The following is a 15,566-nucleotide window of genomic DNA, read 5'->3' as shown; positions in this document are numbered from 1 at the left end:
CATGGTGAAACCCCGTCTCTACTAAAAATACCAAAAAAAATTGGCTGGGCATGGTGGCGCGTGCCTGTAATCCCAGCTACTCAGGAGGCTGAGGCAGGAGAATTGCCTGAACCCAGGAGGTGGAGGTTGCGGTGAGCCAAGATCACGCCATTGCACTCCAGCCTGGGTAACAAGCGAAACTCTGTCTCAAAAAAAAAAAAGAAAAATGCAAGCCAATAGCTAATGAGAACCATACCCTTTGTTACCCCCATGGGAAAAAACAAATGTTAATGAGAAATGAAAAAAAATTAGCAATGTGGAACTCTGGTTTCCCTGCAATGTAAAACAAAATTCCCTTCTCTAAAGCTATTTTTATAGTTGGTACAACGGCATGATCAGAGTCCATCAACAAGGCGTGCTTGTGTTCACTTGTTCAGTGCCCTCACCTAGGGGGCACGGCATTCGCTCATTCAGTGCCCTCACCTAGGGGGCACGGCATTCGCTCGTTCAGTGCTCTCAACTGGGGGGGCAAGCGTTTGACCATGCAGTGCCCTCACCTGGGGGTACAAGTTCGCCCGTTCAGTGCCTTCACATGGGGGTACGTGTTCGCCGGTTCAGTGCCCTCACCTGGGGGCACTCTGGGCTCTTTACTTGCTCTGACGGTGAAATTAGCATCACCAGCTCATGTGCTTCTGAACACCCTAACTTCAAACGGGACAATAACTCGGTTACAGAAAAGGCATTTGTTCTACATCTCTTTGGTTTCAAGGCGGGGGTGGGGGGGAACACTTCCTTTTACAGTCTGTACACAGTTTTTGTCATTTCCAAGAGTATGTTTTCCATACGAAAGACAGCTGGAGTCTTTTTCCTTGGTATCTCTCTCACCGAGAATAAGAATGCTTCTGGGGTAAGATCTTGAGTGGTTTCCTTCACGACCCAGGGCAGAAAGTGCATCCTCGAAAACTGGACTGGATTTAGAGAATCAAGTATAGGACATGAGCCAGAAAAACTGAGCAAAAAAATACATGTTTAAGATGCTAATAACACTCCAGGGTTTGGGCCGTCCAGCATCTGAACTGTATTTTCAAATGATAGTCAGCCCTACTTCATCCATAGGCTCATCATGGAGGAATCAGAGGTCCAGCCTAGGGCTGCAGAATACTCTTTGTCATGCAAAGAGTCTGTCCGGGGTATAGAGAACCAGCCACAGCCTATCAAATATTCTCCTTTTTAGGAAAAAGCTTCAGGCATTTGCAAAACATCTGTTTACTCCATATTTTTACTAACCAAAAAATGTATTTCCTCTTCAGTAAAAAACACAACAGGCCTTAAGCCTGTAATATTTTACCATCACTCTATATTTTCAAAAGCTAGAAATCATTCGTATCACCCGATACAGACACTATTCTAAATAGACTTCACAACAGAAACTTGCCCCAACAATGAAAATTTTTTTTGGTAAATCACTTTCTGGACATTATTTCCCCACGAAAGTATCATAAAAACCACCACCAAGGAAAACAAAGGATTCCGTATTTTGAATCAAAAAGTAGTGGCCATGCATATTCATAATCTATCAACCACGTCAATCAAAATGGACAAGATAACCTAGAGTGCAGCTAAAATGCCAACTCCTGCCTTGGACAGGCCGTGAGCCTGTGTTTTCTCCATGTGAAATGTACAAACCGCACTGGACAACTGTATGTCACACTTTAAATCCCAAGTCTCTACCTTTCACTGCTTCGGGATGAGTGATTTCCTCAGGACATCTGGGGTCACAAAGTATAAGCTTCTGCTCCCACCAAATGTAAATCCTGCTTCTCAGCAAGAGTCTGTTCACATAAAAGGAACACGTGGCAGCCTCACCATGCTCCCCAGAGGAAGCTAAACGCCCCCAGAATAGCCCCTCAGTCCACTCCAGAAACGGGCTTTCCTTAAACGGGGAAGGGGCTGGATCCACACGTTGCATGAGCCACACTCACTAGCAACAGCGCTCCAGAACTTTTCCCGACTCCATTCATCACAAAACGTCCTGAACGCGTCGTACTATAACAGAGACAGACCTCTGCACCCGAGGGAGACACTCAGACCTCAACGAATCTCAGCAGCGAACCGGGAAACGGGGAGAGCGGACGCCAAGCTTGCGTTCCCCCAAATCCTCCTCGCAGGCGGTGGGCCCCGATGATGCCAAGGTCGCGGAAACAACAGGGCCCACCCCGGGCCGCGGCCGCGTTCCCGCGCCTGGAGGCTCCGGAGAGGCCGGCGGGAGGCGAGACAATGCAGCTTCCCCGGGGCCCCGAACTCAGGCTGGGCCGAGAGGCGCGCGCGGGGGATAGAGGGGCGAGCGCCCTTCTCGGCCACAGCCACGGTCGCCGGGGGCCTCTCCAGGGCTGGGGGCGGCCTGACCTCGGCCTCAGCCCCTAGGTCCCCGGGACGGGGCTCCGAGAAAGCGGTTTCTCTCGGGAGGAAACTTCCCACTCCGGGAACTGCGGACGGGGGGCGCGCGGCCTCCTCTCCCCTCCTCACAGTGGGGACCCGGGGAGGTCGGCGGCTGAGGCAAGAAGGGACCCCTCCCAGCGCCTCTGCTCGGGGGGGAAGAGATCTCGAAACCCGCACCCCCGAGCGCAGCCGCCCCTACCCGAGGCTCCCAACGCGTGTGGACCGGGGGTGGGAAGGGCTCGAGCCGGGGTCCCGGGGACCTAGGTGGACCCGCATCGAGGAGTTGCCGCGGAACCCCCGAGCCAGAGACGGGTCCTGGGGATAAGGGCGCGGACACAGCGCGGGGTGGAGGGGGGCAGGGGCCAGCGGGGGGAGGGAAGGGGGACAGTGGGGTTCCGGAAGCGGGCGTACAGCGGGACGGGGGCGGCGGACAGTGGGGGAGGGCGGGGGACGGCGGGGAGGGCGGTCAGCGGGGGGCGGGCAGGGGCGGCAGGGGAGGGTCGGGCAGGGGTGGCGAGGCCCGGTCGCTCACCTTCCGGTGCTTCTCCTTGTAGGGCAGCGCCAGCCACGGCATGTCCCGCACGAAGTCCTGCCACTGCCGCTGGTCCTGGTCGGAGGACACGAAGACGATCTCCAGACGCCTCCGCGGCTCGGGCTCCGCCGCCGCCCCAGCCCCCGCCCCCGGCCCCGGTCCCGGCCCGGCCGCCGCGTCCCCCCGCAGGCGCCCGTAGAAGGCGGCCAGGCTGGCGCTGAGCTGCGCGCAGGGGGCGCTCAGGCTGCAACCGAAGTAGAGCCCGAGCAGCGCAATGCCGCGGGCGCTCAACGAGTGCACATCCACCTCCTCGCCGCCGCCCGTCACCAGCTTCTCGCCCAGCAGCTCCTCCAGGAAGCCCGACATCCTGGCCCACCGCAGGCCCAGCAGGCGGCTGCGACCCCCAAGCTCCCTCAGTCTCCCTCAGTCCGCGAGGCGGGCGAAGGCGGCGGCAGCGGCGGGCACTGGGGAGAGCGGAGCCCCGCCCACGAGGGACGCCTTCGCCACGCCCCTCAGCCCGCGCCACGCCTCTTTGCCCACCCGCTCCACGCCCCTCCACCGACCTCCGCCGCGCCCCCTCTGCCCACCCCCCCGCCAGGCCACGCCCCTCAGGCCCGCGCCCCGCCCCCTCTGCGGCCGTCCGGGGCCTGCACTGTCCTCCCGGGCCGAGTCCGCAGCAGCTGGCCGGGTATGCGGGATGATCGCTCCGGAGAGAAGCCGGACCCGCAACGCCTCACTCTCCCGGGAAAGCCTGGGCGGAAGTGAAGAAAGAAGAGTCCCTGAGCCGGCGCTTCTCGGGCTGCAGTCCGGCCCCCATTTTCTCTCCACCCCCCGATTCTAAATTCCCTCCAGACCCCCGGAGACCCCGGCCCCCGGCGGAGCCCCTCACCCTGGCCTTGTTCCTCCCGGCCTTTTCTCCCTCCGTCCCTGCACAAAGCCCGCCCCCGCCGCCCGGCCTCCTCGTTCCCCCCGCCCCTGGCCCCGCCCCATCATTCCCCGCCTCCTCCTGCCTCCACCCCCTCTCCCCGCCCATCTCCCCCCTTCCCCCCAGCCCCCTGGTTCCCACCGTCCTGGCCCCGCCCCCTCATTCCCCCCCCTTCCTCCTGCCCCCGCCCCGCCCCTCATTCCCCCGCTCCACGCCCCGCCCCCTCGTTCCGCCTGCCTCCCCCAGTTCCCCCAGGCGATGATGGGCCCGCGTCCTCCCGCGGGGGCGGTCCTAGCTGGACACAGACTTCGGGTGTTAATGAGCTGGTCCGAGGGGGCCGAGGGCGCCTCGCCGCTTCCGGTGGGCCTGGCCGGCTGCCGGGAACCCGGGTGGCAGAACAAACACCCGCGATACCTGCGGGGGGCAGGTCGCAGCGTGCGGATCGGTCCGGGGGTCAGCCCCGCAGATGGACGCGAAGGGTCCCGCGCGCCTCCAGACCACGCTGGCCGCGCTCCCGAACCCGCTCGGGCACCAGATCAGGTCTGTGGATCGTTGAGAACGTTTCTAGGGATTTGTTCTTCCTGCTCGCGGGCGGGACGCTCTCGGCGCTTAGGTAGAAACTGGATGAAGCAGGTGGTCCGAGGTCCGGGGCGAGTCCTCCGGCTCCCAGCGCCTCCCCGGCCCCCACCGCCGCGCGCAGCAGGTGCGGGGCCCGGCCGGCCACGTGGAAGATGTAAACCCGCCGCTTCGGAGCGTCCCCCGCCACCTAAGGGCAGAGTGACCCCTGAGGCCGAGAGGACTCCAGCTGTGAAACGATCCCGGCGGGACACCAGGCGCGACGTTGTCATGTTACAGCGGCTTTCCGCGCGCGCACACACACCACCGGACGCCTTTCGGGAGCTAATTGTAATGTCAAGCTTTCTGCACAAAACGCTTTCACATGGAAGGTTCTCCGTTTTTCTAGGGTATTGGAAGGAAGGGTACGGGTTTTCAGCGGGGCGAAATGTTACCGTATAAAACAGGTAGAAGCGGGTGGCAATGGAAGCCGAGAGTGGATTGGCGTCTCTACAAATTATATCCACTTTCTTTTCTTTTTTTTTTTTTGAGACCGAGTTTCGCTCTTGTTACCCAGGCTGGAGTGCAATGGCGCGATCTCGGCTCACCGCAACCTCCGCCTCCTGGGTTCAGGCAATTCTCCTGCCTCAGCCTCCCGAGTAGCTGGGATTACAGGCGTGCACCACCATGCCCAGCTAATTTTTTGTTTTTTGTTTTTTTTTTTGAGACGGAGTTTCACTCTTGTTACCCAGGCTGGAGTGCAATGGCGCGATCTCGGCTCACCGCAACCTCCGCCTCCTGGGTTCAGGCAATTCTCCTGCCTCAGCCTCCCAAGTAGCTGGGATTACAGGCACGTGCCACCATGCCCAGCTAATTTTTGTATTTTTAGTAGAGACGGGGTTTCACCATGTTGACCATGATGGTCTCGATCTGTTGACCTGGTGATCCACCCGCCTCGGCCTCCCAAAGTGCTGGGATTACAGGCTTGAGCCACCGCGCCCGGCCCTATATCCACTTTCTTGGTCACCTCCTCCTATCGCTCATGACACAGCTGAGACCCTAGGCGCAGAGGACTGCCCTCCAAGCACGCTAGAACCCTGCTGCAAAGTCAGCTTCCACCTTGATTCTGAGGAGACTCATGCTGAAAGTCCAGCCACTGTAGAGACAATATCATGAAACACACACAGAAACCATCACTTTTTAGTGAAAACTTTTTTAAGGGAGTCTCGCTCTTGTTATCCAGGCTGGAGTGCAATGGCACAATCCTGGCTCACTGTAACCTCTGCCTTTGGGTTCAAGCAATTCTCCTGCCTCAGCCTCCTGAGTAGCTGGGACTACAGTTGGGTGCCACCTTGCCCGGCTACTTTTGTATTTTTAGTAGAGACGGGGTTTCTCCATGTTGGCCAGGTTGGTCTTGAACTCCTGGCTTCAAATGATCTGCCCACCTCAGCCTCCCAAAATTCTGGGATTACAGCCATGAGCCACCACCCACCATTGGTGAAAACAATGAAAGCTACTCATATCATATATATTAAGTTACTCAGTGTCTTTTAAAATCCTGTAAATGGGTTACAATGTTTTATCATCTCATCCAAATTCTATTTGAAAAGTCCATGCATTGAGTACATAGATTAGGAACTATTGAAAAAGCATGAGATTCCTACACTCCGACACTTTCGAAATTATGAAAACTAAAGGAATATGCTGGGCACGGTGGCTCACACTTGTAATCCCAGCATTTTGGGAGGCCAAGGTGGGAGGATCACCTGAAGTTTGGAGTTCAAGACCAGCCTGGCCAACATGGAGAAACCCTGACTCTACTAAAAATACAAAATTGAGCTAGGTGTGGTAGAGGGCACCTGTAATCCCAGCTACTCAGGAGGCTGAGGCAGGAGAATCACTTGAACCCAGGAGGCAACAGTTGCAATCGGCCAAGATCACACCACTGCACTCCAGCCTGGGTGACAGAGCGAGATTCCCTCTCAGAAAAAAGAAATGTGAAGGGGCTATCAGCATTTACATGCTATGACAGCCAAAGGACAAGCCACTGGTGAGCAGGCAATTTGGGGGACTGCAAATATTAGCATACTTAACTTTGGTATACGTGGTGCAGGTCTGATATAAAGAGGAGGTTTGTTCCGTATTTTGCTTTTCTGATTTTACAGGAAAGCACTTTCCACTGGAGTGTGTCCAAACCAGCATCTGGCACCTGGGGAATGCACATGAAATATAAATAAAATTTAGAGAATTGTGGATGCAGCAGGCCTTGGTTGAAAGCCAAATATCGCAGCTGCCTTTTAAAGGGGCGTGGAAAGAGGGGATTTGCAATGGAAATGGTCCCCAAATCATAATTCTAGTGGGTGTTACAAGAAGCCCAAACAGAGTTATCTGGCATCCTGTGAAGAATTAGCCAGTGTCCTCTGGCTTACAGAAATCACTCTCTGTTTATGTGGTACACTTAAGGAGTATGTCCCTACTGGTGTTTAGCTTGTGACAGTACATGAATTGACTTGGCTATTCTGAAAAGTATTGTTTCAAAATATGTATGAATGGCCAGGGGCGAAGGCAGCCTTTGCTGTAATCCCAGCAATTTGGGAGGCCAAGGCAGGTAGATCACCTGAGGTCAGGAGTAAGACCAGTTTGATCAACATGGAGAAACCCTGTCTGTACTTAAAATACAAAAAAATTAGCCAGGCATGGTGGCACCTACCTGTAATCCTAGCTACTCAGGAGGCTGAGGCAGGAGAATCGCTTAAACCCAGGAGGCAGAGGTTGCAGTGAGCCAAGATTTGTTGCACTCCAGCCTGGGCAACAAAGCAAACACAGACACACATACACACACACACACACACACACACACACACAAGCCTCAACATGTATTGTACAGAACAGACATATTACAGAGTTTTCTCTTCAGAAATTGCATTCTAAGGCACATGATGTCATACAAAATTCACACAGAATAAATATTTGTCACTTTTAAGATGCATAAATTAGTCCTTGGTCTTCAGAAACAGTAACACCCATGAGGTGGGCCTGGTGTGGTGGCTCACGCCTGTAATCCAGCACTTTGGGAAGCCAGGTCAGGTGGATTGCTTGAGCTCAGGAGTTTGAGACCAGCTTGGGAAACATGGCAAAACTCTGTATCTACTAAAAAATTAGTTGGGTGTGGTGGCATGCACCTGTGGTCCCAGCCACTCAAGAGGCTGAAGTGGGAGGATAAACTGAGCCCAGGAGCTTGAGGCTTTCAGTGAGCATGATTGTGCCACTACACTCCAGCTGGGGTGACAGAGCGTGACCCTGTCTCAAAAACAACAAATATTAACTAGCGTGGTGGCATATGCCTGCAGTCCTAGCTACTCAGGAGGCTGAGGTGGGAGGATGGATTGATCCCAGGAGGTTGAGGCTGCAGTCAGCTTTGACTGCACCACCGCTCTCCAGCCTGGGCGACAGAGCAAGACCCCTTCTCAAAAGAAAAAAAAAAGCATTTGTAACTGTTGGGAGAAGGTCAAAATATCAACATTAACAGGAGTTTGGAAGAAGTTGATTCCAACCGTCACACATCTTCCGTGAAGGAAGAAAGTGCAGATGTGGGCCAGGCACAGTGGCTCATGCCTGTAAGCCCAGCTACTTGGGAGGCTGAGGCAGGAGAATGGCTTGAACTCTGGCAGTGAGCCGAGATTGTGCCATTGAACTCCAGCCTGGGCAACGAGAGTGAAACTCCATCTCAAAAAAAAAAGAAAGTGCAGACATGGTAGAAACAATGAGCGAACTAGAGTTAGAGGTGGAGCCTGAAGGTGTGGCTGAGATTGCTGCAATCTCATGATCAAACTGGAACCCATGAGGACTTGCTTCCTGTAGCTGAGCGAAGATAGTGCTTTCCTGAGATGGGTTCTGTTCCTTGGGAAGATGCTGTGAACATTGTTGAAATGACAGCAAAGGACTTAGAACATCACATCAACTAGGTTGTGACATCCAAAATTTGAAAAAAGTCCTACTGTTATCAAACATCACACGCTACAGATAAATCTTTCATGAAAATGAGAGCCAGACACTTCACTGCTGTCTGATTTCTTTTCTTTTTCTTTTTTTGAGACAGAGTCTTGCTCTGTTGCCAGGTGCCAGGCTGGAGTGCAGTGGCATGATCTCAGCTCACTGCAACTTCCACCTCCCGGGTTCAAGCAATTCTCCTGCCTCAGCCTCCTGAGTAGCTGGGACTACAGGTGCGTGCCACCACGCCTGGCTAATTTTTGTGTTTTTGTAGAGACGGGGTTGGCCAGGATGGTCTCAATCTCTTGACCTCGTGATCTGCCTACCTTGGCCTCCCAAAGTGCTGGGATCACAGGTGTGAGCCACCGTGCCCGGCCTGCTGTCTGATTTTAAGAACTTGTGCCACAACCACCCAACCTTCAGCAACCACCGTCCTGATCAGTCACCACCAGCCGTCAACACTGAGGCAACTTGCTGAAGGCTCAAATGAGCATTAGCATCTTTTAGCAACAAAGTATTTTAAGGGAGGTTTATGCATTCTTTTCTGCACATAATGCTATTGCACACTTAATAGATTATAGTGCAAGACTCCAAACATAATGGAGTCTTGCTCTGTTGCCCAGGCTGGAGTGCAGTGGCATGATCTCAGCTCACTGTAACCTCCACCTCCTGGGTTCAAGTGCTTCTCCTGCCTCAGTCTTCAAGTAGCTGGGATTACAGCTAATTTTTGTATTTTTGCTTTTGTGTGTGTGTATTTTTAGCAGAGATGGGGTTTCACCATGTTGGCCAGGCTGGTCTTGAAGTCCTGACCTCAAGTGATCCACCTGGCTCAGCCTCCGAAAGTGCTGGATTACAGGCAGAAACCACTGCCCCTGCCTAAACATAACTTTATATGCACTGGGAAACCAAAATATTTGTGACTCACTTTATTGTGATATTAGAGTGTTTTTTTTGAGATGGACTTTTGCTCTTGTTGCCCAGGCTGGAGTGCAATGGCAGGATCTTGGCTCACTGCAACCTTTGCCTCCCGGGTTCAAGCTATTCTCCTGCCTCAGCCTCATGAGTGGCTGGAAGTACAGGTACCCACCACCATGTCTGGTTAGTTTTTTGTATTTTTAGTAGAGACCGGGCTTCACTACGTTGGTCAGGCTGGTCTTGAACTCCTGACCTCAGGTGATCCACCCACCTGGTCCCCCAAAGTTCTGGGATTACAGGTGTGAGCCGCTGTGCGTGCCGTGGCTGGTATTTATAATGACCTTCTTTCACTACTAAATATGTATTCCCTTTGCTTTCAGTAAGCTCCTCAGTGGGTTGTGGTCTTTTCCTGGTGAGTGACCCAAATCTTCATTCCTGAAATGCCTGGGCCCTTGGTAGTCCTGCCTGGATTGAATTATTGTGGTTTTCCATTGCCCAAGTCATAGGCCGTGGTCCACTAGGAGACACCCTGCAGGACCTCCTCTATGCCAGACATACCCTTGCTCACTTCAGTCGCGGACTCGTGGTCCAATCTAGGACCAATCACCCTCGCTGCACAGAACCTCTGTCATCCATCTGTTGATTCAGAGGCAGTGGGAGGCCAAATGGGCCCAGCAGAAGTCTTCACTGGAAGTTCAGTGGCATCACTGTGGGGTCTCCTGAGGGAAACATTCCTCAGTTTAGAAATAAGACCCCTAGGCCAGCAGAGCAGAAGGTCTCGGGAACAGGAAGCAAACATCTTGCTGCTGGGGCACTAGGGGTACTGGCAACTGGTGCCACTCTCACTGCCACCCCTTGATTCCTGGACCAGTGAGTCCTGGCTGTGGGAGAAACAGCACCCTACACTCCATTCAGACTCAGAACATATACTGCCTCCTGGAGAACTCTGCCCCAGCCCTCCAAGGCCTTGCCACCCAGCTGGCGCTGCGATGGAGTCTTCCAAAGGCCATCCCATCATTCTATCAAACCAGCTGCTTCAAGATGGTGGGCAGATGGTAAGAGCACTTAGGACGTTTTTATTCTATTTATTTATTTTAAAGACGGGGTTTCACCATGTTGATCAGGCTCGTCTGGAACTCCTGACCTCAGGTGATCTGCCCGCCTTGGCCTCCAAAGTGCTTGGATTACAGGCATGAGCTACCACGCCCTGCCCTTTAGGACGTTTTTAGCAGTGAGTCCATGAGCATGGGTTCATGGCCATGCTTTCTTTGCTGAGAAGTGGGTTCCTTGGTCAGAAGCAATGCTGTGTGGCGTACCCTGACGGCGGGTGAGGCATCCTGTGAGTCCACGGACACAGGAGATTTTGCAGGATCATGGCACGCAGGAAAAGCAAATCCCGACCTAGAGCAAGCATCTGCTCCAGTGAGGAAAAAATGCTGCCCCTTCTGCGATGGAAGTGGTCCCATGTCGTCAACCTGTCACCAGGTGGCTGGCTCATCACCCCGGGGAATGGGGGTATTTGGGGTTCAGGGCTGGTCCTGGCTGCTGGCAGATTGGGCACTGAGAGCAGCTGTAGCCAGGATGGTGAGTAAAAGTCCATTTTGTGAGCCCACGAATAAGCTTCACCCTTGCCCTCATGGCCACTTTGTTCATGAGCCCACTGGGTGGTAACAGCGGCGGTGGGGAAGAGGCTGACCAGCGTCCACAGGACGGGCCATTCTCTCACTCCGTCACTCAGCATTGACATAGTACACAGGTGTCTTTGTGTTTTTTGCCACACACCTCTTCCCTCAGTTTCCTTGTCACCAGCTTTCCAATCATGTTCCCTCCAAGTCCCCGACTCTCTCACAGATCACTGGCTACAGTCCGTGAATCCATATTGCTTTCACCTCTAGCCATTTCTCCTTCCAAGCGCAATACTGCTCCAGCTTCTGCTGGCTGAGAGGGTCCACCTCCACTGCTGCCCTTCATGGATGTCCAAGAATGAGGCTGTCGGGCAGCAGCTGCCCAGCTCTGGATGGTGCCTGTACATGGTACAGAAGCAGGATGTGAGTCTTCCCTTTCTCTGTCAGCTGATCATGGGGACTCTCCGTGGTGTAGAAGAGAGAAGGTGGCATGGAATCACAGGAGTAGGAACCACAGGCTTTTTTTTTTTTTTTTTTTTTTTTTTGCAGTGGTGTGATCTTGGCTCACTGCAACCTCCACCTCCCGGGTTTAAGCCATTGTCCTGTCTCAGCCTCCTGAGTAGCTGGCATTACAGGCGCCTGCCTTTTACACCTGGCTAATTTTTGGTATTTTAATAGAGATGGGGTTTCATGTTGGCCAGGCTGATCTCAAACTCCTGACCTCATGATCCACCCACCTTGTCCTCCCAAATTGCTGGGATTACAGGGGTGAGTCACCATGTCCAGCCTGTAATTTTTTTTTTTTTTTTTTACAGAAACAGGTCTTGGCCAGCGGTGGTGGCTCATGCCTATAATCCCAGCACATTGGGAGTCTGAGGTGGGTGGATCATTTGAAGTCAGGAGTTTGACACAGCCCAGCCAACATGGTGAAACCCCATCTCTACTACAAATATAAAAATTAGCCATGCATGGTCGTGGGCACCTGTAATCCCAGCTACTCAGAAGACTCAGGCAGGAGAATCGCTTGAACCTGGAAGGTGGAGGTTGCAGTGAGCCGAGATGGCACCACTGCACTCCAGCCTGGGGGACAGAGCGAGACTCTGTCTCAAAAAAAAAAAGAAAAGAAAAAGAAACAGGGTCTTGCTCTGCTGCCCAGGCTGCAGTTTAGTGATGTGGTCACAGCTCACTGCAGCCTCCAACTCCTGGGCTCCAGTGACCCTCCCACAGCAGCCTCCTGGGTAGATGGAACTACAGGTGCACTCCACCATGCCCGGCTAATTTTTTTTTTTTTAGACATGGTGTCTCACTATGCTGCCCAGGCTGGTCTTGAACTCCTGGCTTCAACTGATCCTCCCAGCTTAGCCCTCTGAATGTCAGGGATTACAGGCATGAGCACCCGGCCCCATTTGTAATTCTTTTACATGCTGAAACACACACACACACACACACACACACACACATCAAATACAATGCTTATATATATGCATGAAATAGATCTGGAAAGATATTTAAGAAATAGTAACAGGTTGCTTGGGGAAGGAAACTGGAAGACTAGAAATAGATGTGAGAAAAATATGGAAGATGATATTTTACTCCAAAAAATAGTTTTTGAATTTTTGAATAAGAACTTATTCAAAGAATAAGCTACTATAAGTGCAGAATGAAATATTTAAAATACAGCAGGGCAGTTCTGAATGAAAGAGAAAAATCCCTCACACAGAAAATCGAATTCCATTATAACAAAGCTGTTAGTATAAAATGAACATTTGATGATAAAAGATGAGGAAAGTTTTCTCAGTCCACCTCATTTAGGAAATAATTGATTCCATGAAATCTGAATCAAAATGGATGCAAATAAAATACTTATCCGGTTTAATTGGGAGTTGCCTGTAAAAGATTTTACTTGTACATTAATGGCGTATTAACAATTTCCTTTTTTGAGACAGAGTCTCAATTCTCTCTCTATCATGATAAACAGACAGTGCTGCTAAGTGAGCTTCACTGTGGAGACGGGAGGGAGGGGACCCTGCCCGGAGCCTGGGATGCTCTTCCTTGCCTGCGCCCTGTGGGTCCCCATGACTCTCATGGCTGGAGGCCCCACACCCACTTCTGTAGCCAGCCATGTCAGGCCTTATCCCATCTGTCACACCAGACCAGACAATCAATGTCCTCTTGTGGGGAAAGTCACTTCAGAGAGAAAAGCTGAGAGCTTCTGCCCTCACATAAGACCTGACTGGGTATTCCATGTTGGCTGGGTATTCCATCCTGATCCCAGAACAACGTGTCCCAAAAGTATGGCTTCCAGGAGGGCTACCACCCATTTCTTCTCTGGGGCCCAGAGACCCTTAAAAGAAGGACACTTCAGCCAGGAGCAGTGGCTCGCATCTGTAATCTCCGCACTTTGGGAGGCCCAGGCAGGTGGATCACCTGAGGTCAGGAGTTCGAGACCAGCCTGACCAACATGGTGAAACCCTGTCTCTACTAAAAATACAAAAGTTAGCCAGGTGTGGTGGCGGGTGCCTGTAATCCCAGCTACTCGGGAGGCTGAGTGAGGCAAGAGAATCATTTGAACCCAGCAGGTGGACGTTGTGGTGAACCGAGATTGAGCCATTGAACCCCAGCCTGGGCAACAAGAGCGGGACTCCACCTCAAAAAAATAAATAAATAAGGATGCGTCATATCCTCTTACAACTGAGACATATCTGTGAGGCTCTGGGCTATGGAATGCCCCCCTCCCCAGTCCTTTCAAAGTGGTTTGTGCAGCCTTCTGAATAAAATGACCATTGTCGACTTAGAGGACTCCTCTTTTATTTTTTTTTTAAGACAGGGTCTCGTTCTGTTGCTCATGCTGGAGTGCAGCGGCAAGGTCATGACTCACTGCATCAACCTCCTGGACTCAAGCAGTTTTCCCGCCTCAGCCTCCCGAAGGGCTTCGATTACAGGTGTGAGCCACCGTGCCCAGCAGAGGAATCTTTTTTGATCAACATCTTCTGAGAGTCCCTGGCCCAGGTGGGCAGATTTTGCTATGGCACTGCCTTCAGGCCACCAGCAAGAAACGTGCTTAAATGCCCCAGAGGTTCCCAGGCCACATTTTCTTCATACAAGGAGTGCACATGATGCCAAAGCGTTAGCATTCATGGGACCGAAAACCCCTCCCCAACATCCCCTAGGATTTTCCTGGATACACCCGAAATCTGTTCCCTACTTCTGCACCCTACCAGCCCCCAATTCTGGTTTCCTTAAAGAGGAGGAAGTGTTCCTGGTTCCCAAAATATGCTTGCAGTGAATGTTATAATGGTAAATGTTTAACAACAATAACGAAAAGACCCTAACTCGCCAGGCGCGGTGGCTCACGCCTGTAATCCCAACACCTTGGGAGGCTGAGGTGGGCGGTTCACTTGAGGTAGGGAGTTTGAGACCATCCTGGCCCACGTGGTGAAACCCCATCTCTAATAAAAATACAAAGATTAACTGGGTGTGGTGGGGTGCCCTTGTAGTCCCGGCTACTGGGGAGGGTGAGGCAGGAGAATTGCTTGAACCTGAGAGGCAGAGGTTGCAGTGAGCTGAGATGGTGCCACTGCACTCCAGCCTGAGCGACAAGGTGAGACTCCATCTCAAAAAAAAAAAAGAATTTAAAAAAGTAAGGCAATAAATTATCAGGAATTTTTGGACTGGTTGTTGAGCACAGTTATTAAAAATTACATTTTATACATTTATTAAATTGTATTAAAAATAGGTAATATATGCTCAAAACTCATCACCTCCTAAAAGTTTTACTACACTGTGCTGTTGACTTTATTAACATAGATTGTTTCTGGTGGCAAAAACACCATCTAACCACGAGTTGGTTAATCTCTTCCCAAGTCTATGGCTGATGACCTCACTTGGTAGTTTGAAATCAGCCATGATGGGAATTCTTGCACCACACAAGTCAGCGAATGCTGTAAGCTGGGATCTTTTTTTGTTTTTTAGACAGAGTTTTGCTCTTGTCACCCAGGCTGGAGTGCAATGGCTCACTGCAACCTCTGCCTCCTGGGTTTAAGCGATTCTCTTGCCTCAGCCTCCGAGTACCTGGGATTACAGGTGGGCGCCACCACGCCCAGCTAATTTTTTTTCCGTATTTTTAGTAGAGACGGGTTTCACCATATTGGTCAGGGTGGTCTCGAACTCCTGACCTCAGATGATCCACCCGCCTCGGCCTCCCAAAGTGCTGGGATGACAGGCGTGAGCCACCGCGCCTCGCCGTGCAATGACAGCGTTAGGCGGAAAGGCAGCGAGAATGCTCGCGTGCCCCCTGCCGGCGATCTGGAGCATGGCGGCCTCGAAGCTCGTGGCCGCTCCTCATTCACCTCAGGAGCTCGCAAGAGCCCTGGGCGGGACCGAGGGGCGAGAGCTCGCGCAACGCTTCCTGGGAAATGTAGTTGATGTCTGATTGGAACTACATATCCCGGTAGGCACCGCTCTGCCGGATTGCAAATACAAATCCCAGTACGCACCGCGCTGCAGCCCCGAACATGAGGGCTCTTTCTGGTGGGTCTTCGTCTTGTTTGTCTGTGACATAGAGAAAGCTGTTTTCACAAGAGGCTTTTTGTTTTTGGAAACATGA

The 15,566-nt window shown here is 52.4% G+C and overlaps 1 protein-coding gene across 2 annotated transcripts in view; it reads right to left on the bottom strand.

Annotated features, from left to right (window-relative positions):
* NXN (nucleoredoxin) overlaps nucleotides 1–3,883 on the bottom strand; it is a 165,176-nt gene extending 161,293 nt beyond the window's left edge. For both annotated transcript variants that reach the window (XM_035299239.3, XM_054256967.2), the window contains exons 1-2: nucleotides 3,840–3,883; nucleotides 2,951–3,701 (exon numbers count right to left, since the gene is read on the bottom strand). In XM_035299239.3, the coding sequence (XP_035155130.1) occupies nucleotides 2,951–3,316 (366 nt within the window). In that variant the 5' untranslated portion in view covers nucleotides 3,317–3,701; nucleotides 3,840–3,883. The remainder of the gene's footprint in view (nucleotides 1–2,950; nucleotides 3,702–3,839) is intronic.
* Between the last annotated feature and the right edge of the window lie 11,683 nt (nucleotides 3,884–15,566).

Source organism: Callithrix jacchus, chromosome 5 (genome assembly GCF_049354715.1).
Source record: "Callithrix jacchus isolate 240 chromosome 5, calJac240_pri, whole genome shotgun sequence".
Classification (NCBI taxonomy): Eukaryota; Metazoa; Chordata; class Mammalia; order Primates; family Cebidae; genus Callithrix; species Callithrix jacchus.
This window is presented reverse-complemented; position numbering and strand designations above follow the sequence as displayed.